Source organism: Cetorhinus maximus, unplaced genomic scaffold (genome assembly GCF_964194155.1).
Source record: "Cetorhinus maximus unplaced genomic scaffold, sCetMax3.hap1.1 HAP1_SCAFFOLD_163, whole genome shotgun sequence".
Taxonomy (NCBI): Eukaryota; Metazoa; Chordata; class Chondrichthyes; order Lamniformes; family Cetorhinidae; genus Cetorhinus; species Cetorhinus maximus.
The window spans coordinates 326,719-344,488 of record NW_027596151.1 but is presented as its reverse complement, the minus strand read 5'-3'; the positions used below and the strand labels follow the sequence as shown (position 1 = coordinate 344,488).

The 17,770-nt window shown below is 46.7% G+C and overlaps 1 protein-coding gene across 1 annotated transcript in view; it reads right to left on the bottom strand.

The window, feature by feature from the left end:
• The window catches only part of LOC144672951 (phosphofurin acidic cluster sorting protein 1-like), a gene marked incomplete at its 5' end in the record, with an annotated part of 203,737 nt that overhangs the window by 34,623 nt on the left and 151,344 nt on the right, over positions 1-17,770 (bottom strand). The window contains 3 exons of the mRNA XM_078534956.1: positions 5,157-5,237; positions 7,026-7,119; positions 10,378-10,529. Coding sequence (XP_078391082.1) covers positions 5,157-5,237; positions 7,026-7,119; positions 10,378-10,529 — 327 coding nt within the window. The remainder of the gene's footprint in view (positions 1-5,156; positions 5,238-7,025; positions 7,120-10,377; positions 10,530-17,770) is intronic.

The following is a 17,770-nucleotide window of genomic DNA, read 5'->3' as shown; positions in this document are numbered from 1 at the left end:
TTCAGTCGGGTATTAGAAGATTGTGTAGGACCATTACCCAAAACGAAAGCAGGACATCTGTATATCCTTACACTCATGGATATGACCACCCGAATTACAGAAGCCATTCCTTTAAGGGGAATTACAGCTAAGGTAGTAGTGGAAAAATTAACTCAGATTTTCCACTCATTATGGCCACCAACTGAAATACGATCTGACCAAGGTTCTAACTTCATGTCCAAAATTTTCCAGGACATATCAGCAGTTTAGGTATCAAACAACGAAAGTCTGCGGCCTATCACCCACAGACACAGGGAGCTTTAGAGAGACACCATCAAACTCTCAAAACCATGATTAAGACTTGTTGTCATGAATACCCAAAGGATTGGGACAAACAATTAGGTTGCTTAATATTTGCTATCAGAGATTCTCCGAATGAATCGACTAGATTTAGTCAATTCGAATTGATCTATGATCATGAAATAAGAGGTCCATTAAAATTGATTAAGGAAAAGTTGTTAAAGCAGAAAGGCAAATCCTCCTTGCCATGACAGTCAGTGTAACACAGTCCCCGTCACCCCGGACAGTCAGTGTAACACAGTCCCACTCACCCCGGACAGTCAGTGTAACACAGTCCCCGTCACCCCGGACAGTCAGTGTAACACAGTCCCCGTCACCCCGGACAGTCAGTGTAACACAGTCCCCGTCACCCCGGACAGTCAGTGTAACACAGTCCCCGTCACCCCGGGCAGTCAGTGTAACACAGTCCCCGTCACCCCGGGCAGTCAGTGTAACACAGTCCCCTTCACCCAGGACAGTCAGTGTAACACAGTCCCCGTCACCCAGGGCAGTCAGTGTAACACAGACCCCGTCACCCAAGACAGTCAGTGTAACACAGTCCCCGTCACCCCGGACAGTCAGTGTAACACAGTCCCCGTCACCCAGGGCAGTCAGTGTAACACAGTCCCCGTCACCCCGGACAGTCAGTGTAACACAGTCCCCGTCACCCCGGACAGTCAGTGTAACACAGTCCCCTTCACCCAGGGCAGTCAGTGTAACACAGTCCCCGTCACCCAGGGCAGTCAGTGTAACACAGTCCCCGTCACCCAGGGCAGTCAGTGTAACACACACCCCGTCACCCAGGACAGTCAGTGTAACACAGTCCCCGTCACCCAGGACAGTCAGTGTAACACAGACCCCGTGACCCAGGACAGTCAGTGTAACACGGTCCCCGTCACCCCGGACAGTCAGTGTAACACGGTCCCCGTCACCCAGGACAGTCAGTGTAACACGGTCCCCGTCACCCAGGACAGTCAGTGTAACACGGTCCCCGTCACCCAGGACAGTCAGTGTAACACGGTCCCCGACACCCAGGGCAGTCAGTGTAACACGGTCCCCGTCACCCCGGACAGTCAGTGTAACACGGTCCCCGTCACCCAGGACAGTCAGTGTAACACAGTCCCCGTCACCCAGGGCAGTCAGTGTAACACAGTCCCCGTCACCCAGGGCAGTCAGTGTAACACAGACCCCGTCACCCCGGACAGTCAGTGTAACACAGACCCCGTCACCCAGGACAGTCAGTGTAACACAGTCCCCGTCACCCCGGACAGTCAGTGTAACACAGTCCCCGTCACCCAGGGCAGTCAGTGTAACACAGTCCCCGTCACCCAGGGCAGTCAGTGTAACACAGTCCCCGTCACCCAGGACAGTCAGTGTAACACAGTCCCCGTCACCCCGGGCAGTCAGTGTAACACAGACCCCGTCACCCAGGACAGTCTGTGTAACACAGTCCCCGTCACCCAGGGCAGTCAGTGTAACACAGTCCCCGTCACCCAGGACAGTCAGTGTTACACAGTCCCCGTCACCCAGGACAGTCAGTGTTACACAGTCCCCGTCACCCAGGACAGTCAGTGTAACACGGTCCCCGTCACCCAGGGCAGTCAGTGTAACACAGTCCCCGTCACCCAGGACAGTCAGTGTTACGCAGTCCCCGCCACCCCGGACAGTCAGTGTTACACAGTCCCCGTCACCCCGGACAGTCAGTGTAACACGGTCCCCGTCACCCCGGACAGTCAGTGTAACACGGACCCCGTCACCCAGGACAGTCAGTGTAACACAGTCCCCGTCACCCAGGGTAGTCAGTGTAACACTGTCCCCGTCACCCAGGACAGTCAGTGTAACACAGTCCCCGTCACCCCGGACAGTCAGTGTAACACAGTCCCCGTCACCCAGGGCAGTCAGTGTAACACAGTCCCCGACACCCAGGACAGTCAGTGTAACACAGTCCCCGTCACCCAGGACAGTCAGTGTAACACAGTCACCGTCACCCAGGGCAGTCAGTGTAACACAGTCCCCTTCACCCAGGACAGTCAGTGTAACACAGTCCCCGTCACCCAGGGCAGTCAGTGTAACACGGTCCCCGTCACCCCGGACAGTCAGTGTAACACAGTCCCCGTCACCCAGGGCAGTCAGTGTAACACAGTCCCCGTCACCCAGGGCAGTCAGTGTAACACAGTCCCCGTCACCCAGGACAGTCAGTGTAAAACAGTCCGCGTCACCCCGGACAGTCAGTGTAACACAGTCCCCGTCACCCAGGACAGTCAGTGTAACACAGTCCCCGTCACCCAGGACAGTCAGTGTAAAACAGTCCGCGTCACCCCGGACAGTCAGTGTAACACAGTCCCCGTCACCCAGGGCAGTCAGTGTAACACAGTCCCCGTCACCCAGGGCAGTCAGTGTAACACGGTCCCCGTCACCCCGGACAGTCAGTGTAACACAGTCCCCGTCACCCAGGGCAGTCAGTGTAACACAGTCCCCGTCACCCAGGGCAGTCAGTGTAACACAGTCCCCGTCACCCAGGACAGTCAGTGTAAAACAGTCCGCGTCACCCCGGACAGTCAGTGTAACACAGTCCCCGTCACCCAGGACAGTCAGTGTAACACAGTCCCCGTCACCCAGGACAGTCAGTGTAAAACAGTCCGCGTCACCCCGGACAGTCAGTGTAACACAGTCCCCGTCACCCAGGACAGTCAGTGTAACCCAGTCCCCGTCACCCAGGACATTCAGTGTAACACAGACCCCGTCAGCCAGGACAGTCAGTGTAACACAGTCCCCGTCACCCAGGGCAGTCAGTGTAACACAGTCCCCGTCACCCAGGGCAGTCAGTGTAACACAGTCCCCGTCACCCTAGAAAGTCAGTGTAACACAGTCCCCGTCACCCAGGGCAGTCAGTGTAACACAGTCCCCGTCACCCAGGACAGTCAGTGTAACACAGTCCCCGTCACCCAGGACAGTCAGTGTAACACAGTCCCCGTCACCCAGGACAGTCAGTGTAACACAGTCCCCGTCACCCAGGGCAGTCAGTGTTACACAGACCCCGTCACCCCGGACAGTCAGTGTAACACAGACCCCGTCACCCAGGACAGTCAGTGTAACACAGACCCCATCACCCAGGGCAGTCAGTGTAACACAGTCCCCGTCACCCAGGACAGTCAGTGTAACACAGTCCCCGTCACCCAGGGCAGTCAGTGTAACACAGACCCCGTCACCCAGGGCAGTCAGTGTAACACAGTCCCCTTCACCCAGGACAGTCAGTGTAACACGGTCCCCGTCACCCAGTGCAGTCAGTGTAACACGGTCCCCGTCACCCCGGACAGTCAGTGTAACACAGTCCCCGTCACCCAGGACAGTCAGTGTAACACAGTCCCCGTCACCCAGGACAGTCAGTGTAACACAGTCCCCGTCACCCAGGGCAGTCAGTGTAACACAGTCCCCGTCACCCAGGGCAGTCAGTGTAACACAGTCCCCGTCACCCAGGACAGTCAGTGTAAAACAGTCCGCGTCACCCCGGACAGTCAGTGTAACACAGTCCCCGTCACCCAGGACAGTCAGTGTAACACAGTCCCCGTCACCCAGGGCAGTCAGTGTAAAACAGTCCCCGTCACCCAGGGCAGTCAGTGTTACACAGACCCCGTCACCCAGGGCAGTCAGTGTAAAACAGTCCCCGTCACCCAGGACAGTCAGTGTAACACAGTCCCCGTCACCCAGGACAGTCAGTGTAACACAGACCCCGTCACCCAGGACAGTCAGTGTAACACAGTCCCCGTCACCCAGGACAGTCAGTGTAACACAGTCCCCGTCACCCAGGAGAGTCAGTGTAAACAGACCCCGTTACCCAGGACAGTCAGTGTAACACAGTCCCCGTCACGCATGACAGTCAGTGTAACACAGTCCCTGTCACCCAGGACAGTCAGTGTAACACGGTCCCCGTCACCCAGGGCAGTCAGTGTAACACAGTCCCCGTCACCCAGGACAGTCAGTGTTACACAGTCCCCGCCACCCCGGACAGTCAGTGTAACACAGACCCCGTCACCCAGGACAGTCAGTGTTACACAGTCCCCGTCACCCCGGACAGTCAGTGTAACACAGTCCCCGTCACCCAGGGCAGTCTGTGTTACACAGTCCCCGTCACCCAGGGCAGTCAGTGTAACACGGTCCCCGTCACCCAGGACAGTCAGTGTTACACAGTCCCCGTCACCCCGGACAGTCAGTGTAACACGGTCCCCGTCACCCAGGGCAGTCAGTGTAACACAGTCCCCGTCACCCAGGGCAGTCAGTGTTACACAGACCCCGCCAGCCATCAGTCTGTGTAACACAGTCTCCGTCACCCATTACAGTCTATGTAACACAGTCTCCGTCACCCATCACAGTCTATGTAACACTGTCCCTGTCACCCATCACAGTCTGTGTAACACTATCCCTGTCACCCATCACAGTCAGTGTAACACTGTCCCTGTCACCCATCACAGTCTATGTAACACTGTCCCTGTCACCCATCACAGTCTGTGTAACACTGTCCCTGTCACCCATCACAGTCTATGTAACACAGTCTCCGTCACCCATTACAGTCTATGTAACACAGTCTCCGTCACCCATCACAGTCTGTGTAACACCATCCCTGTCACCCATCACAGTCTGTGTAACACTGTCCCTGTCACCCATCACAGTCTATGTAACACAGTCTCCGTCACCCATTACAGTCTATGTAACACAGTCTCCGTCACCCATCACAGTCTGTGTAACACTATCCCTGTCACCCATCACAGTCTGTGTAACACTGTCCCTGTCACCCATCACAGTCTGTAACTGCGACACCTGCTCTGGAACATTATACTTACGAGGGATACGGCATCGACAGCAGCCTCTTCCTGCAGACTGGTGCTGCTCGCATTCTTATTCTCCACTGGACAGAATTCAGCCTGTGGAGGGAGAAGGGGACGAGTGACATCACAGCTGTAATTATAGTTTCAACCACTGAAAGTACATTCTACATGCAACAATTTTTGAATCACATGTTCACCATGGAGTGGGAAAGTTGAATTTGTCAAAATGCAGGAAGCCAGTGTCCATGGTTTGGTCAACAGTTTTACACTGTGAAATATGGCTCAGGTGCAGCTAAACATAATGCAGTTATTGTCAGAATGACTATTCAGTTATCCTGCTCGGTTACTCCGTCATAGGGCAGGGCGAGAGGCAAGGAATGGGCAGGGAGTTGTGTGCGAGGATGACCATTTAGAATTGGACAGTCCAGCATGGTTTGGATGGCTGTTTTCAACTGGACAAAAAATGAGTAGAAATTGCTTACCACATTTGTGAGAGGGACTTATTGTTTTCAATGTGCACTGACAGCCCAGTTTCCATAGATAAAAGCAAAATACTGCGGGTGCTGGAAATCTGAAATAAAAACAGAAAATGCTGGAAAAACTCAGCAGGTCTGGCAGCATTGGTGGAGAAGAAAAGAGTTGATGTTTCGAGTCCTCATGACCCTTCAGCAGAACTGAGTAAAGTTAGGAGAGGGGTGAAATATAAGCTTATATTTCACCCCTCTCCTAACTTTACTCGGTTCTGCTGAAGGGTCATGAGGACTTGAAACGTCAACTCTTTTCTTCTCCGCCGATGCTGCCAGACCTGCTGAGTTTTTCCAGGTAATTCTGTTTTTGTTTTGGATTTCCAGCATCCGCAGTAGTTTTTTGTTTTTATATAGAGAGAGAGGTTGAATGTGCTGGGAGTGAATGTTCACCAGTTAAATAGAGAGAGAGACTGACTGGGATGGGAGTGAATGTTCACCAGTTATATAGAGAGAGAGTGACTGGGCTGGGAGTGAAGGTCCATCAGTTATAAAGAGAGAGTCTGACTGGGCTGGGAATGAATGTTCACCAGTTATATAGAGAGAGACTGACTGGACTGAGTGTGAAGGTCCATCAGTTATATAGAGAGAGACTGACTGGGCTGTGAGTGAAGGTCAATCAGATATATAGAGTGAGTCTGACTGGGCTGTGAGTGAAGGTCCATCAATTATATAGAGACAGGTTGAATGTGCTGGGAATGAATGATCATCAATTAAATAGAGAGACAGACTGAATAGACTGGGAGTGAAGGTCCATCAGTTATAAAGAGAGAGTCTGACTGGGCTGGGAGTGAATGTTCACCAGTTAAATAGAGAGAGAAAGATTGACTGGGATGGGAGTGAATGTTCACCAGCTATATAGAGAGAGTCTGACTGGGCTGGGAGTGAAGACTCAACAGTTTTATAGAGACAGACTGACTAGACTGGGAGTGAAGGTCAATCAGTTATATAGAGAGAGACTGACGTGCTCGGAGTGAATGTTCACCAGTTATATAGAGAGAGACTGACTGGGCTGGAGTGAACGACCCATCAATTATATAGAGAGAGACTCACTGAACTGGAGTGAAGGTCCATCAATTATATAGAGAGAGACTCACTGGACTGTAGTGAATGTCCATCAGTTATATAGAGAGAGACTCACTGGACTGGAGTGAAGGTCCATCAATTATATAGAGAGAAACTGACTGGACTGGAGTGAAGGTCCATCAATTATATAGAGAGAGACTGACTGGACTGTAGTGAATGTCCATCAATTATAGAGAGAGAGACTCACTGGACTGGAGTGAATGTCCGTCAGTTATATAGAGAGAACTCACTGGACTGGAGTGAAGGTCCATCAATTATATAGAGAGAGACTCACTGGACTTGGTTGTTCCTTCGCTTGGCTCTTATGGTTCTGCAGGCTGACAATCTCGGTTTGTGAACTGGAATGTGACATTCCTTCAAAAAATGGCCTGTTGGAATGAGAATAAATTACAGGTTACTTTTTTGATATACATAGAGAAGCAAACACAGACCTAGCTGTGTTGTGTCCTCCATTTATTGAAGATGTGATGGATAAAGGAACCTAAACTTTGGGTGTTCTCCACTGACCTTGAAGAAAGTCTTGCTGATTGATCTAGAGAACACTGTGCCAAGAACTTTACCTCTCCTTGTGCAGCAAATGACAGTGCTCTTTTATGGGCATTTCCAGCATGGAGCGACAGTGTTGTCAAACAAAATCCAAGCAGCTAATCACATTAAAGAATACCCACAGACAGCCAACCAGGAAACGAAAATCACAAATCACTTTTAAAAACATTTACAGAGTAAAATAAAAATTGGGACATACACACGAATAAACTTTTAAATAATTATTTTAACAAAAATTAGTTTCAAAAATCTAATAATCAATTATAACGGAGACATTTAACAACAGTTCAAAAATGTAAAATTACTTTCTCAGGGACAGAACGATTGGTCAAAAAAGAAATGAAAACGCTAGAAAAATGCAGATCTCTCTCTCATGATCACCAGACGTCTCAAAGCACTTTACAGCCAATGAAGTACTTTTTGAACTCTAGTCACTGTTGTAATGTATAAAAATACTGAATGTGGACAGTTCACCACCAGAAACCTGGCAAATTCCTGCCAAATGTGTCAGTGGATATTGTACTAACCTCCGAATCAGAGGGGTAGGTTCAAGATCCACTTCAGAGCTGTTAGCACATAACCAGGTTGATACTCCCAATGCTCAGGGAGTGCTGCACTGAGGTGTCTATTTGAATGAGATCTTTTACCAGGGCCCCATCTATCTCTAAGCTAGATATAAAAGATCCCAAGGTACTATTTGAAGAACATCAGTGGACTTCTACCTGGTGTCCAAGTTAATATATATCCCTCAACCAACCAACATCACAAACAGATTTTATGGCTGATATTGCTTTCCTGTTTCTGGGAGTTTCTTGTGTGCAAATTGGCCATTGCGCTTCCTATATTACAACACTTAAAAGTAACTCACTGGCTGTAAGGTGTTTTCCGCCCTCCTGAAGTTGTGGAAGGTGTTCTTAAAACACAGGCTTCTTCTGATTGATGAATGGTCAAGAGTTTGATGTCATTTTCATTTTCTTTGCTCTCTATGGATTGGTTTGGTTTTGCAATGATAACCCAGGGATCAGGAGTTCAATTCCCATTGTTACTAGTTGTGAAAATGAAATCTGGTCTTTGGTGGGCTCTCTTGATTCTTGTAAAATCCCAACTGACTTCCAGTGTTCCCAAGGCAGTATCAATAAAATATGACACCGAATTTGGTCAATGAAGTAGTTTTAAAGGGGGAAAGGTAGAATGGTTCAGGGAGGGAATTCTAGAAGTTATGGCCTAGGCAGCTGAGGGAATGGCCACCAATAGTGGAGCAATTAAAATTGGGAATAGTCAAGAGGCCTGAATTAGATAAGTGCAGAGAGCTTGATGGTTGTGGGGTTGGAAAAGATTGCAGAAATAAGGAGGGTGAGGCCATAGAGGGATTTGAAAAGAAGGATGAGGACTTTAAAATTAAAGTTTTGCAATATAGGTCAGCGAGCACAGCATTGATGTGAGGTATGGCAGGGAATCTATCATCATAGATGGTCCTGCCAACATTTAATTTCAGTCCCACACTATGAACCTTATTCTGGAGCCTCTCAGTTGTCTGGGCATCGAGGATGGACAACAAATGCTGCCCTTCCCGATCCAAAGGTCCTTTTATGCTGGTCTTCTTCCCCTGCCCTCCTGTTCCTAAGCACTGTTGACTGCATTCCAAAAGTGGCCTGTAGGAGATGTGCATCGATAGTGGAGGTAGCTCCTCATAGCTATGTGTTGGTATGAATTGGCAGCTGGCAGTTCCGAAGGTGTTTACTGGGTAGACTGAACTTTGCCTCACATAGAGTCATTACAACATAGGAGAAAGCCATTCAATCCATCTTGTCCATACCAGCTCTCTGTAAAGCAATCCAGTCATCACATTCTCCCGCTCTATCTCCATAGCCCTGCAAGTTTATTTCCCTCAAGTCCAATTTCCTTTTGAAATCATTAATCATTTTCACTTCCACCGCCCTCGTAAGCAGCCGGTTTCACTGTGCAAACAAGTTCTTCCACACATCCTTTTCCTCCACAGAATCTCTTGCCCAAAACCTTAAATCTGTGTTCCCCCAAGTCCATGTACCATCAGCCAATGGGAACAGCTTTTTTCTGTCTCCCTTATCTAAATCTGTCATCATCTTGTACACCTCTATCAAATCTGCCTCAATCTCCTTCTCTCCAAGGAGAAGTCCCAGCTCCTCCAACCTAACCTTGTAGCTCAAATCCCCCATCCTTGGAACCATTCAGGTAAATCTCCTCCACACCTTCTCAAAGACCCTCACATCCTCGCTAAAGCGTGTTGACCAAAACTGGACACAATATTCTAGTTGGTGCCTAACCAGAGCTTTATAAAGGTTCAGTATAACTGCCCTGCTTTTGTACTCAATGCCTCGATTTATGAAGCTCAGGATCCAAGGATTAGCTTTGCTAATCACTCTCTCAGTATGTCCTGTCACTTCAAGGATAGGCACATCACCCCAAGGTTTATTTGTCCCTGCAAACTCTTTGGAATTGGGCTACTAAGTCAATATTGTCTCTCCCCTTCTGCCAAAATGCATCACCTCATACTTCTCTGTATTAATTCCATCTCTGCTTGTCTGCCCATTCTTCTAGCCTATCTACATCCTTTTGCAGGCAAATGGTATCACCCTCCAAGTTTGGTATCATTGACAAATTTTGAAGCTTTACTCTGTATTCCAATATCCAATTCATTTATATTTGTCAAAAAATCAGTGGTCCTAGCTTTGACCCTTGGGGAACGCCACTGTCTACCACTCTCCAGTCTGAAAAAGCACAACAAAATATTTTACCCAAGCTGACATTGATCCTTTTATTCCATGAGCCTCCATTTTTTTTTCCTTTGTATCTTCACACACGTTTTGCCTTTGAGGAACCGTGGGAAGGATTAGCAGGCTGACTATCAATCTGTTAAACCTCATCATGAACATTCCTTCCAATGGTCAACAAGTCCTGGAGTGGGACTTGAACTCAGAGCTTCTGACTGAGAGGAAGTGGTGGAAACCACAAGATCTCCTAAGTCCTAGCAACACTCAGGGTGAACTTATCAACACACACATACTCTTCTGCCTGTACTGCAGTCAGTCTTTATCACTTACTTTAGTTTGGGCTTTGGTGTGCTGAGAACGCTTTCATTGTCCTCCATTTCTGGGCCACTGTCACTGGGGTTGTAAACTTCCAGGCTTTCGTAAAGTAGGTCAAGATCCTCTTCTGCTTCCTGGGTCTGGTCCACAGGATCAGAGTCCAGCACCTTACACAAAATAAATCAGCACAATTTAACTATCAGAAAGACATCAATCACACTGCTATCAGAATCAGTACTCAAGGTGACTGACAGTCCACAATGGTACTGCTATGTGTCAGCTGCGGTTCAGTTGGTAGCACACTTGCCTCTGAGTTAGCAGGTTGCAGGTTCAAGTTCCACTCCAGAGACTTGAACACAAAAATCTCAGGGCTACTTCAGTGCAGTACTGACCCAGTGCTGCATTGTCAGAGGTGCTGTCTTATATGAGATCTCAAGCCGAGGCCCAGTGTGCTTTGTTAGGTGGATGTAAAAGATCCCATAGCATTATTTTGAACAACAGCAGGTGAGCTCTCCTGAAAGTACTGGCCAATATCTATCTCTTAACCAACCTCACTAAATAAACAAGAGATCCGGTCACTATCACATTGCTGCTTGTGGGATCTTGCTATGCACAGTTTGTTCATAGTGTTTACTACCTTCCAGTAGTGAATGCACTTCATTGGCTGCAAAGTGCTCTGGGATATCCTGAGGTCCTGAAAGGTGCTATAGGAATACAAGTCTTTCTTCTTTCTTCCTACATGAAAGCTCAGTGTAGATGTAAGGTGTATTTCCAGTGAGTCAGGATGAGGAGCTGTTAGTCATTCAGCTTTTCACTGAATGTTTTTCAATAGCAAAGCAGAGCTGGAGCCCAGCTCTTGCTCCTTCCTATTTTGCTCCCTGTCCAGTTCATACTTAAAGAAACATGAAGGAGGATATATCAAGGTGTTTACCATCTATTAAAATAGATAAATCCCCAGGCCCAGATGTAAGGTATCTCAGGCTGCAAAAAGCAGCAAGGGAGGAAACAGCAGAGGCTCTGACCATTATTTTCCAATCCTCTCTGGTTATAGACGGGCTTCTGGAAGACAGCTAATGTTGGGAGGAAGAGGTATACTGAGTATACCTGAGGTCCCACATGGGAGGTTAGTTCAGAAGGTTCAGACACTTGGTATCCATGGAGAGGTTGTAAACTGGATTCGAAATTGGCTGTGTGGGAGAAGACAGAGAGTGGTAGTGGATGATTGCTTCTCAGACTGGAGGTCTGTGACTAGTGGTGTGCCTCAGGGATCTGTGCTGGGAACATTGTTGTTTGTTGTCTATATCAATGATCTGGATGATAATGTGGTAAATTGGATCAGCCAGTTTGCTGATGACACTAAGATTGGAGCCGTTGCGGACAGCGAGGAAGGCTTTCAAAGCTTGCAGAGGGATCTGGACCAACTGGAAAAATGGGCCAGAAAATGGCAGATGGAATTTAATGCGGAAAAGTGTGAGGTGTTACATTTTGGAAGGTCAAACCAAGGTAGGACATACACAGTAAATGGTAGGGCACTGAGGAGTGCGGAGGAACAAAGGGATCTGGGAGTTCAGATACATAATTCCCTGAAAGTGGCATCACAGGTAGACAAGGTTGTAAAGAAAGCTTTTGGCATACTGGCCTTCATAAATCAAAGTACTGAGTATAGGAGTTGGGATGTTATGATGAGGTTGTATAAGACATTGGTGAGGCCAACTTTGGAGTATTGTGTGCAGTTCTGGTCGCCTAACTACAGGAAGGATATCAGTAAGATTGAGAGAGTGCAGAGAAGATTTACTAGGATGTTGCTGGGTCTTAAGGAGTTGAGTTACAGGGAAAGATTAAACAGGTTAGGACTTTATTCCTTGGAGCATAGAAGAATGAGGGGAGATTTGATAGAAGTTTACAAAATTGTGAGGGATATAGACAGAGTAAATGCGAGTGGGCTCTTTCCACTTAGATTAGGAGAAATAAACATGAGAGGACATGGCTTTAGGGTGAAAGGGGAAAGGTTTAGGGGGAACATTAGGGGGAACTTCTTCACTCAGAGTGGTGAGAGTGTGGAACGAGCTGCCATCTGACGTGGTAAATGCGGGCTCACTCTTAAGTTTTAAGAATAAATTGGATAGATACATGGATGGGAGAGGTCTGGAGGGTTATGGACTAGGTGCAGGTCAATGGGACTAGTGGAATAATATTTCGGCACAGACTAGAAGGGCCGAATGGCCTGTTTTCTGTGCTGTAGTGTTCTATGGTTCTATGGAGTAATTACAGGCCGGTCAGATGTGGGCAAATTATTGGAAAAAGACCTGAGAGACAGGAAAAATCATCTTTTAAAAAGACATAGATAAATGAAGGACAGTCAGCAAAGATTTATTAAGGGAAGGTCATGTCCAACTAACTTGTTGAATTCTTTGAGGGAGTAACAATAGGATCAATAGGGTAGTGCTCTGTATGTAGTCTTCCAGGGATTTTAGTACCATTTTTAACAGGTTGGGCAGAAGATTAAAAGCTCACAGGTGTTAGTCACAATAAGAGGTTGTGGTGGAAGAATTAATCCAGGCTGGTCTTTTGGTTCAAGCTGGTTTATTTCCAAGACAGCTCCTCAGTGCTACTGACTTCCAAGTAGCTTCCCCACAAAAGTGTTCCAGCTGTAACTTTTTATTCTATTTAGATGGGATAATTAATGCCTATCACCAGTTTAACTAGCAACTGTCTTTAACAAGGTGATTGACAGATTCCCCTCTTTTCTTTTTAAATTAAAACTTTTTAAAAAGTGTTCTTTAAGTTTTTTTTTCAACAAACAGAAGGAAATAATGTCACATATTTCCACATCTCATAATTCCCATATTTCTTTTACCAAATATATATATAAACAATTATAAAATAAAAAAAGTTTATTTCCCCATTGCATCATTATAACATCCCCCTCTTCCAATACATTTAATAATTTCTTACAGCAGGCACTTCTTTTTGTAAAACAGTCATATAGTTGGTGACCTGTGTCAACCCATTGTATCTTAGAGATCTCTCTTCTCTCTAACATCTCTTTTATGCTGGCTCGGTCTATTCTTAGCCTTTTCTCAATGATACTTTTCGTGGAATGAATGTTGTCCCAAAGAAACCGGTTATCAACATAACATTCTACGAACAAACTTTTCCCACATTGCCCTTTATGTAATATTACTGTCAGTACATTGGATAAGTAAACCCCCATATCTAATGCTTCTACCAAGGCCAGCGTTTCAGCAGCTAAGGTCCTTTTCACTATCCTTTTTATTTCTTTGGCCTCCCAAGCCAGTGGGCAACATTTTTCATTCTTTCCAAGAATATGATAAACCCTGCTGTGCTAGAGTACCCATCTGGAAGATCGGCATGTGAAGCATCACTAAAAGTGACTAACTTCGTATCTTCTGGATCACCCAAGGCTGAAAACTTGAGCACATATCTCTCAGAATTTAATTTTTTAAGTGCTTTATTTGCTCTCAGAACTTGCTCAACTGTAGCATGTTTCATCATGGTACTCAGCTCCAACACGTCATAGGGAGGGTCAGGATTGGCAGCTCAACATTCCGGGATGGGAGAGATGATATTTTGGAGGGGGCATCGAATGAAGCTTTGTGGGTAGAGTTTAGGAATAAAAAAGGGGCAGCCACATTGTTAGGTGTTTATTATAGACCCCCAGATAGTCAGCAGGAAATTGAGGAGCAAATATGTGCTCAATTTGCAGAGGTGTGTAAAAACAATAATAGGGTAATTATATTAGGTGATTTCAACTTTCCCAACATTAATTGGGATAGACATAGTGTTAAAGGCTTGGATGGAGTGTGTGAAATGTGTACAGAACTTTTTAGGTCAATATGGAGAGGGTCCAACAAGGGACAGCGCAGTGCTGGACCTAATACTGGGGAATGAAGCCAGACAGGTAGCTGAGGTGGTGGTGGGCGAGCATTTTAGTGATAGCGACCACAACATGGTATAATTTAAGCTTGTTATGGACGAAGAAATAGACAAGTTGCAAAAAAATGTTTTGGATTGGGGGAGAGTGGTTTTTAGTAAAATAAGGCAGGATCTGGCCAAGGTAGACTGGGAACAGTTACTAGTGGGGAAATCTACAGAGTAACAGTGGGGGGTGTTCAAAAAGGAAATGGGGAGGGTGATAGGAGGGGGTAAAAGCCCAGAGAACCATGGATGACCAGAGATATTCTGGGTATGATGAGAAGGAAAAGAGAGGCTTTTAGCAGGTACAAGGGAAGCAAATCAGCAGAGGCATTAATGGAGTACAGAAAGAGCAGAGTGGAGCTTAAGAAGGCAATTAGGAGAGCAAAGAGGGGATATGAGAAAGCTCTGGCTGGTAAAAGTAGGGAAAATCCCAAGATATTCTATAAGTATATCAATGGGAAGAGGATAACCAGGGAAAGAGTAGGGCCCATTAGGGACCAACGGGGCAATCTATGGGTGGAGCCAGAGGACATCGGTAGAGTGTTGAACGAATACTTCACATCCGTCTTCACCCAAGAGAATGAGGATGAAGGTATGGAACTCGGGGAGAGACACTGCGAGGTTCTTGAGCAAATTGATATCGGGAGTGACAAGGTATTGGAGGTGTTGGCAGGCTTAAAAGTGGACAAATCTCCAGGTCCGGATGATTTGTGTCCCAGACTGCTAAGGGAGGCAAGGGAGGAGATTGTAAGGGCTCTGGCCCAAATTTTTAATTCCTCTCTTGCCACGGGGGAGGTGCCAGAGGACTGGAGAACAGCTAAAATGGTTCCGCTATTCAAGAAAGGTTGTAGAGATAAGCCAGGGAACTACAGGCCAGTGAGTCTCACGTCAGTGGTAGGGAAACTATTGGAGAAAATTCTGGAGGAGAGAATCTATCTCCACTTGGAGAGGCAAGGTTTGATCAGGGATAGTCAGCATGGCTTTGTCAGAGGAAGGTCATGCCTAACAAATTTGATTGAATTTTTTGAGGAGGTGACCAGGTGTGTAGATGAGGGTAGTGCAGTTGATGTCGTTTATATGGATTTCAGCAAAGCCTTTGACAAGGTCCCACATGGGAGACTTATAAAGAAGGCAAATGTGCATGGGATACAGGGTAATTTGATAAGGGGGATTCAAAATTGGCTTAGTTGTAGGAGACAGAGGGTGATGACAGAAGGCTGCTTTAGTGACTGGAAGCCAGTGTCCAGTGGCGTACCACATGGATCTGTGCTGGGTCCCCTATTATTTGTCATTTATATAAATGATATAGATGACTATGTGGGGGGTAGGATTAGTAAGTTTGCGGATGACACAAAGATTGGTTGGGTGGTTAACAGTGAGGTTGAATGTCTTGGGATACAGGAAGATATAGAAAGAATGGTCAAATGGGCAGATAAGTGGAAGATGGAATTTAACCCTGAAAAGTGTGAGGTGATACACTTTGGAAGGAGTAATTTGACAAGGAAGTATTCAATGAAGGGCATGACACTAGGAAGTTCTGAGGAACAAAGGGACCTTGGTGTATGTGTCCATGGATCTCTGAAGTCAGAGGGGCATGTTAGTGGGGTGGTGAAAAAGGCATATGGGACACTTGCCTTTATCAATCGAGGCATAGATTACAAAAGTAGGGAGGTCATGTTGGAGTTGTATAGAACCTTGGTGAGGCCACAGCTGGAGTAGTGTGTGCAGTTCTGGTCGCCACATTATAGGAAGGATGTGATTGCACTGGAGGGGGTGCAGAGGAGATTCACCAGGATGTTGCCTGGGATGAAACATTTAAGTTATGAAGAGAGGTTGGATAGACTTGGGTTGTTTTCGTTGGAGTAGAGAAGACTGAGGGGGCGACCTGATCGAGGTGTACAAGATTATGAGGGGCTTGGACAGGGTGGATAGGGAGCAGCTGTTTCCCTTAGTTGAAAGGTCAGTCACGAGGGGACACAAGTTCAAGGTGAGTGACAAGAGGTTTAGGGGGGATGTGAGGAAAAACTTTTTTTACCCAGAGGGTGGTGACGGTCTGGAATGCACTGCCTGGGAGGGTGGTGGAGGCGGGTTGCCTCACATTATTTAAAAAGTACCTGGATGAGCACTTGGCACCTCATAACATTCAAGGCTATGGGCCTTGAATGGGGTGAGGTAGGTAGGTCAGGTGTTGCTCACATGACGGTGCAGACTCGATTGGCCGAAGGGCCTCTTCTGCACTGTGAGATTCTGTGAACTAGCGTCAGGCCTAGTCTGAGTGCACAACCAGTTCAACTGCCCAATCAAACTGCTCAACTGTTCCATTTCTTCTTTGATAGCAGGATCCTCTTCTTGTGAGGATCTACCACGAATTATTGGGATATAATTAATATTTTCTAGATAAAATTGTTGATTCAATGTCACTCCTAATTTGCTATGTTTAATGTCTAAACCTATGTATTTAAAGGCTCCTGAAGCCTGACTTTCAACCAGGAACTCCTTTATCTTCTCGATTGCCCATTGTTCAAATTCTACAGAACCTCCTGACAGGAAATCATCAACATGCATGATAAAGATTTCAGCTAGTTTCTCCTTATGGTACCAGTAGGACATCACGGGGTCTGCACTTAACTGAATGCAACCTGTTTTCAACAGGACAGACCTCACAGAAAAATACCAAACTCTCGATGCATCATTCAATCCATAAACACACTTATTCAATTTCCATAGCTTTCCTTCTACATCCCCGACTTCTTGGGTGGTTTCAAAAAAATTTCCCTTTGAAACTTCTCCTGTAAAAATGCAGCCTTTATATCAATCGATTTGCACTCCCAGGAATAGGATGCCAAAATAGCTAAAAAAAATCTTCAAACTCACTTTCCCCGCAGTAGGCTAGTCCACTCTGACATCCTGATCTCCTAGTCTCTCTTCAAAGCGTGGGCTACTAATCTCGCTTTGGCCTTATATGTGCCGTCTGGGAGCACCTTTTCTGTACAGATCCATCTGTGAGAAAAAGCTGGCTGTTCTTTGTCAGGTATTTCAGAATATACCCCAAATTCCTTCCAACTTTCTAACTTTCCATTTGGCTTCCTTTATCAGCTTATTTTCCAATTTATTAGCAGCTACTAGAATTCCTCGGTCATAAGGACTCTACTCCTATTGAGATTCCTAGCTTGCTCTCTAGTCCTATTCTTGTTAAGCTATGGCCTCTACTCACATTCCTCTCTCTTTCTGGACTACTACTATATGATCTTTCTCCTGTGCGAGCAGAACCCCGCGATTTTTTTCTAGGGTCACAACCACTTTCTCGTCCACTGTCAGAACTCATACTGCGCTCTCTGGCTTTCCACGTCTTTACCTCGGTTTGCCAATCGATAGGTCTTGTCTCCTGTTCTTCAGCCTGCACATTTAGCCAATGTTTGTACTTACCAGTGGCCTTTCCTGCTCTCCCTATGATGGTGGCATCCCTCCA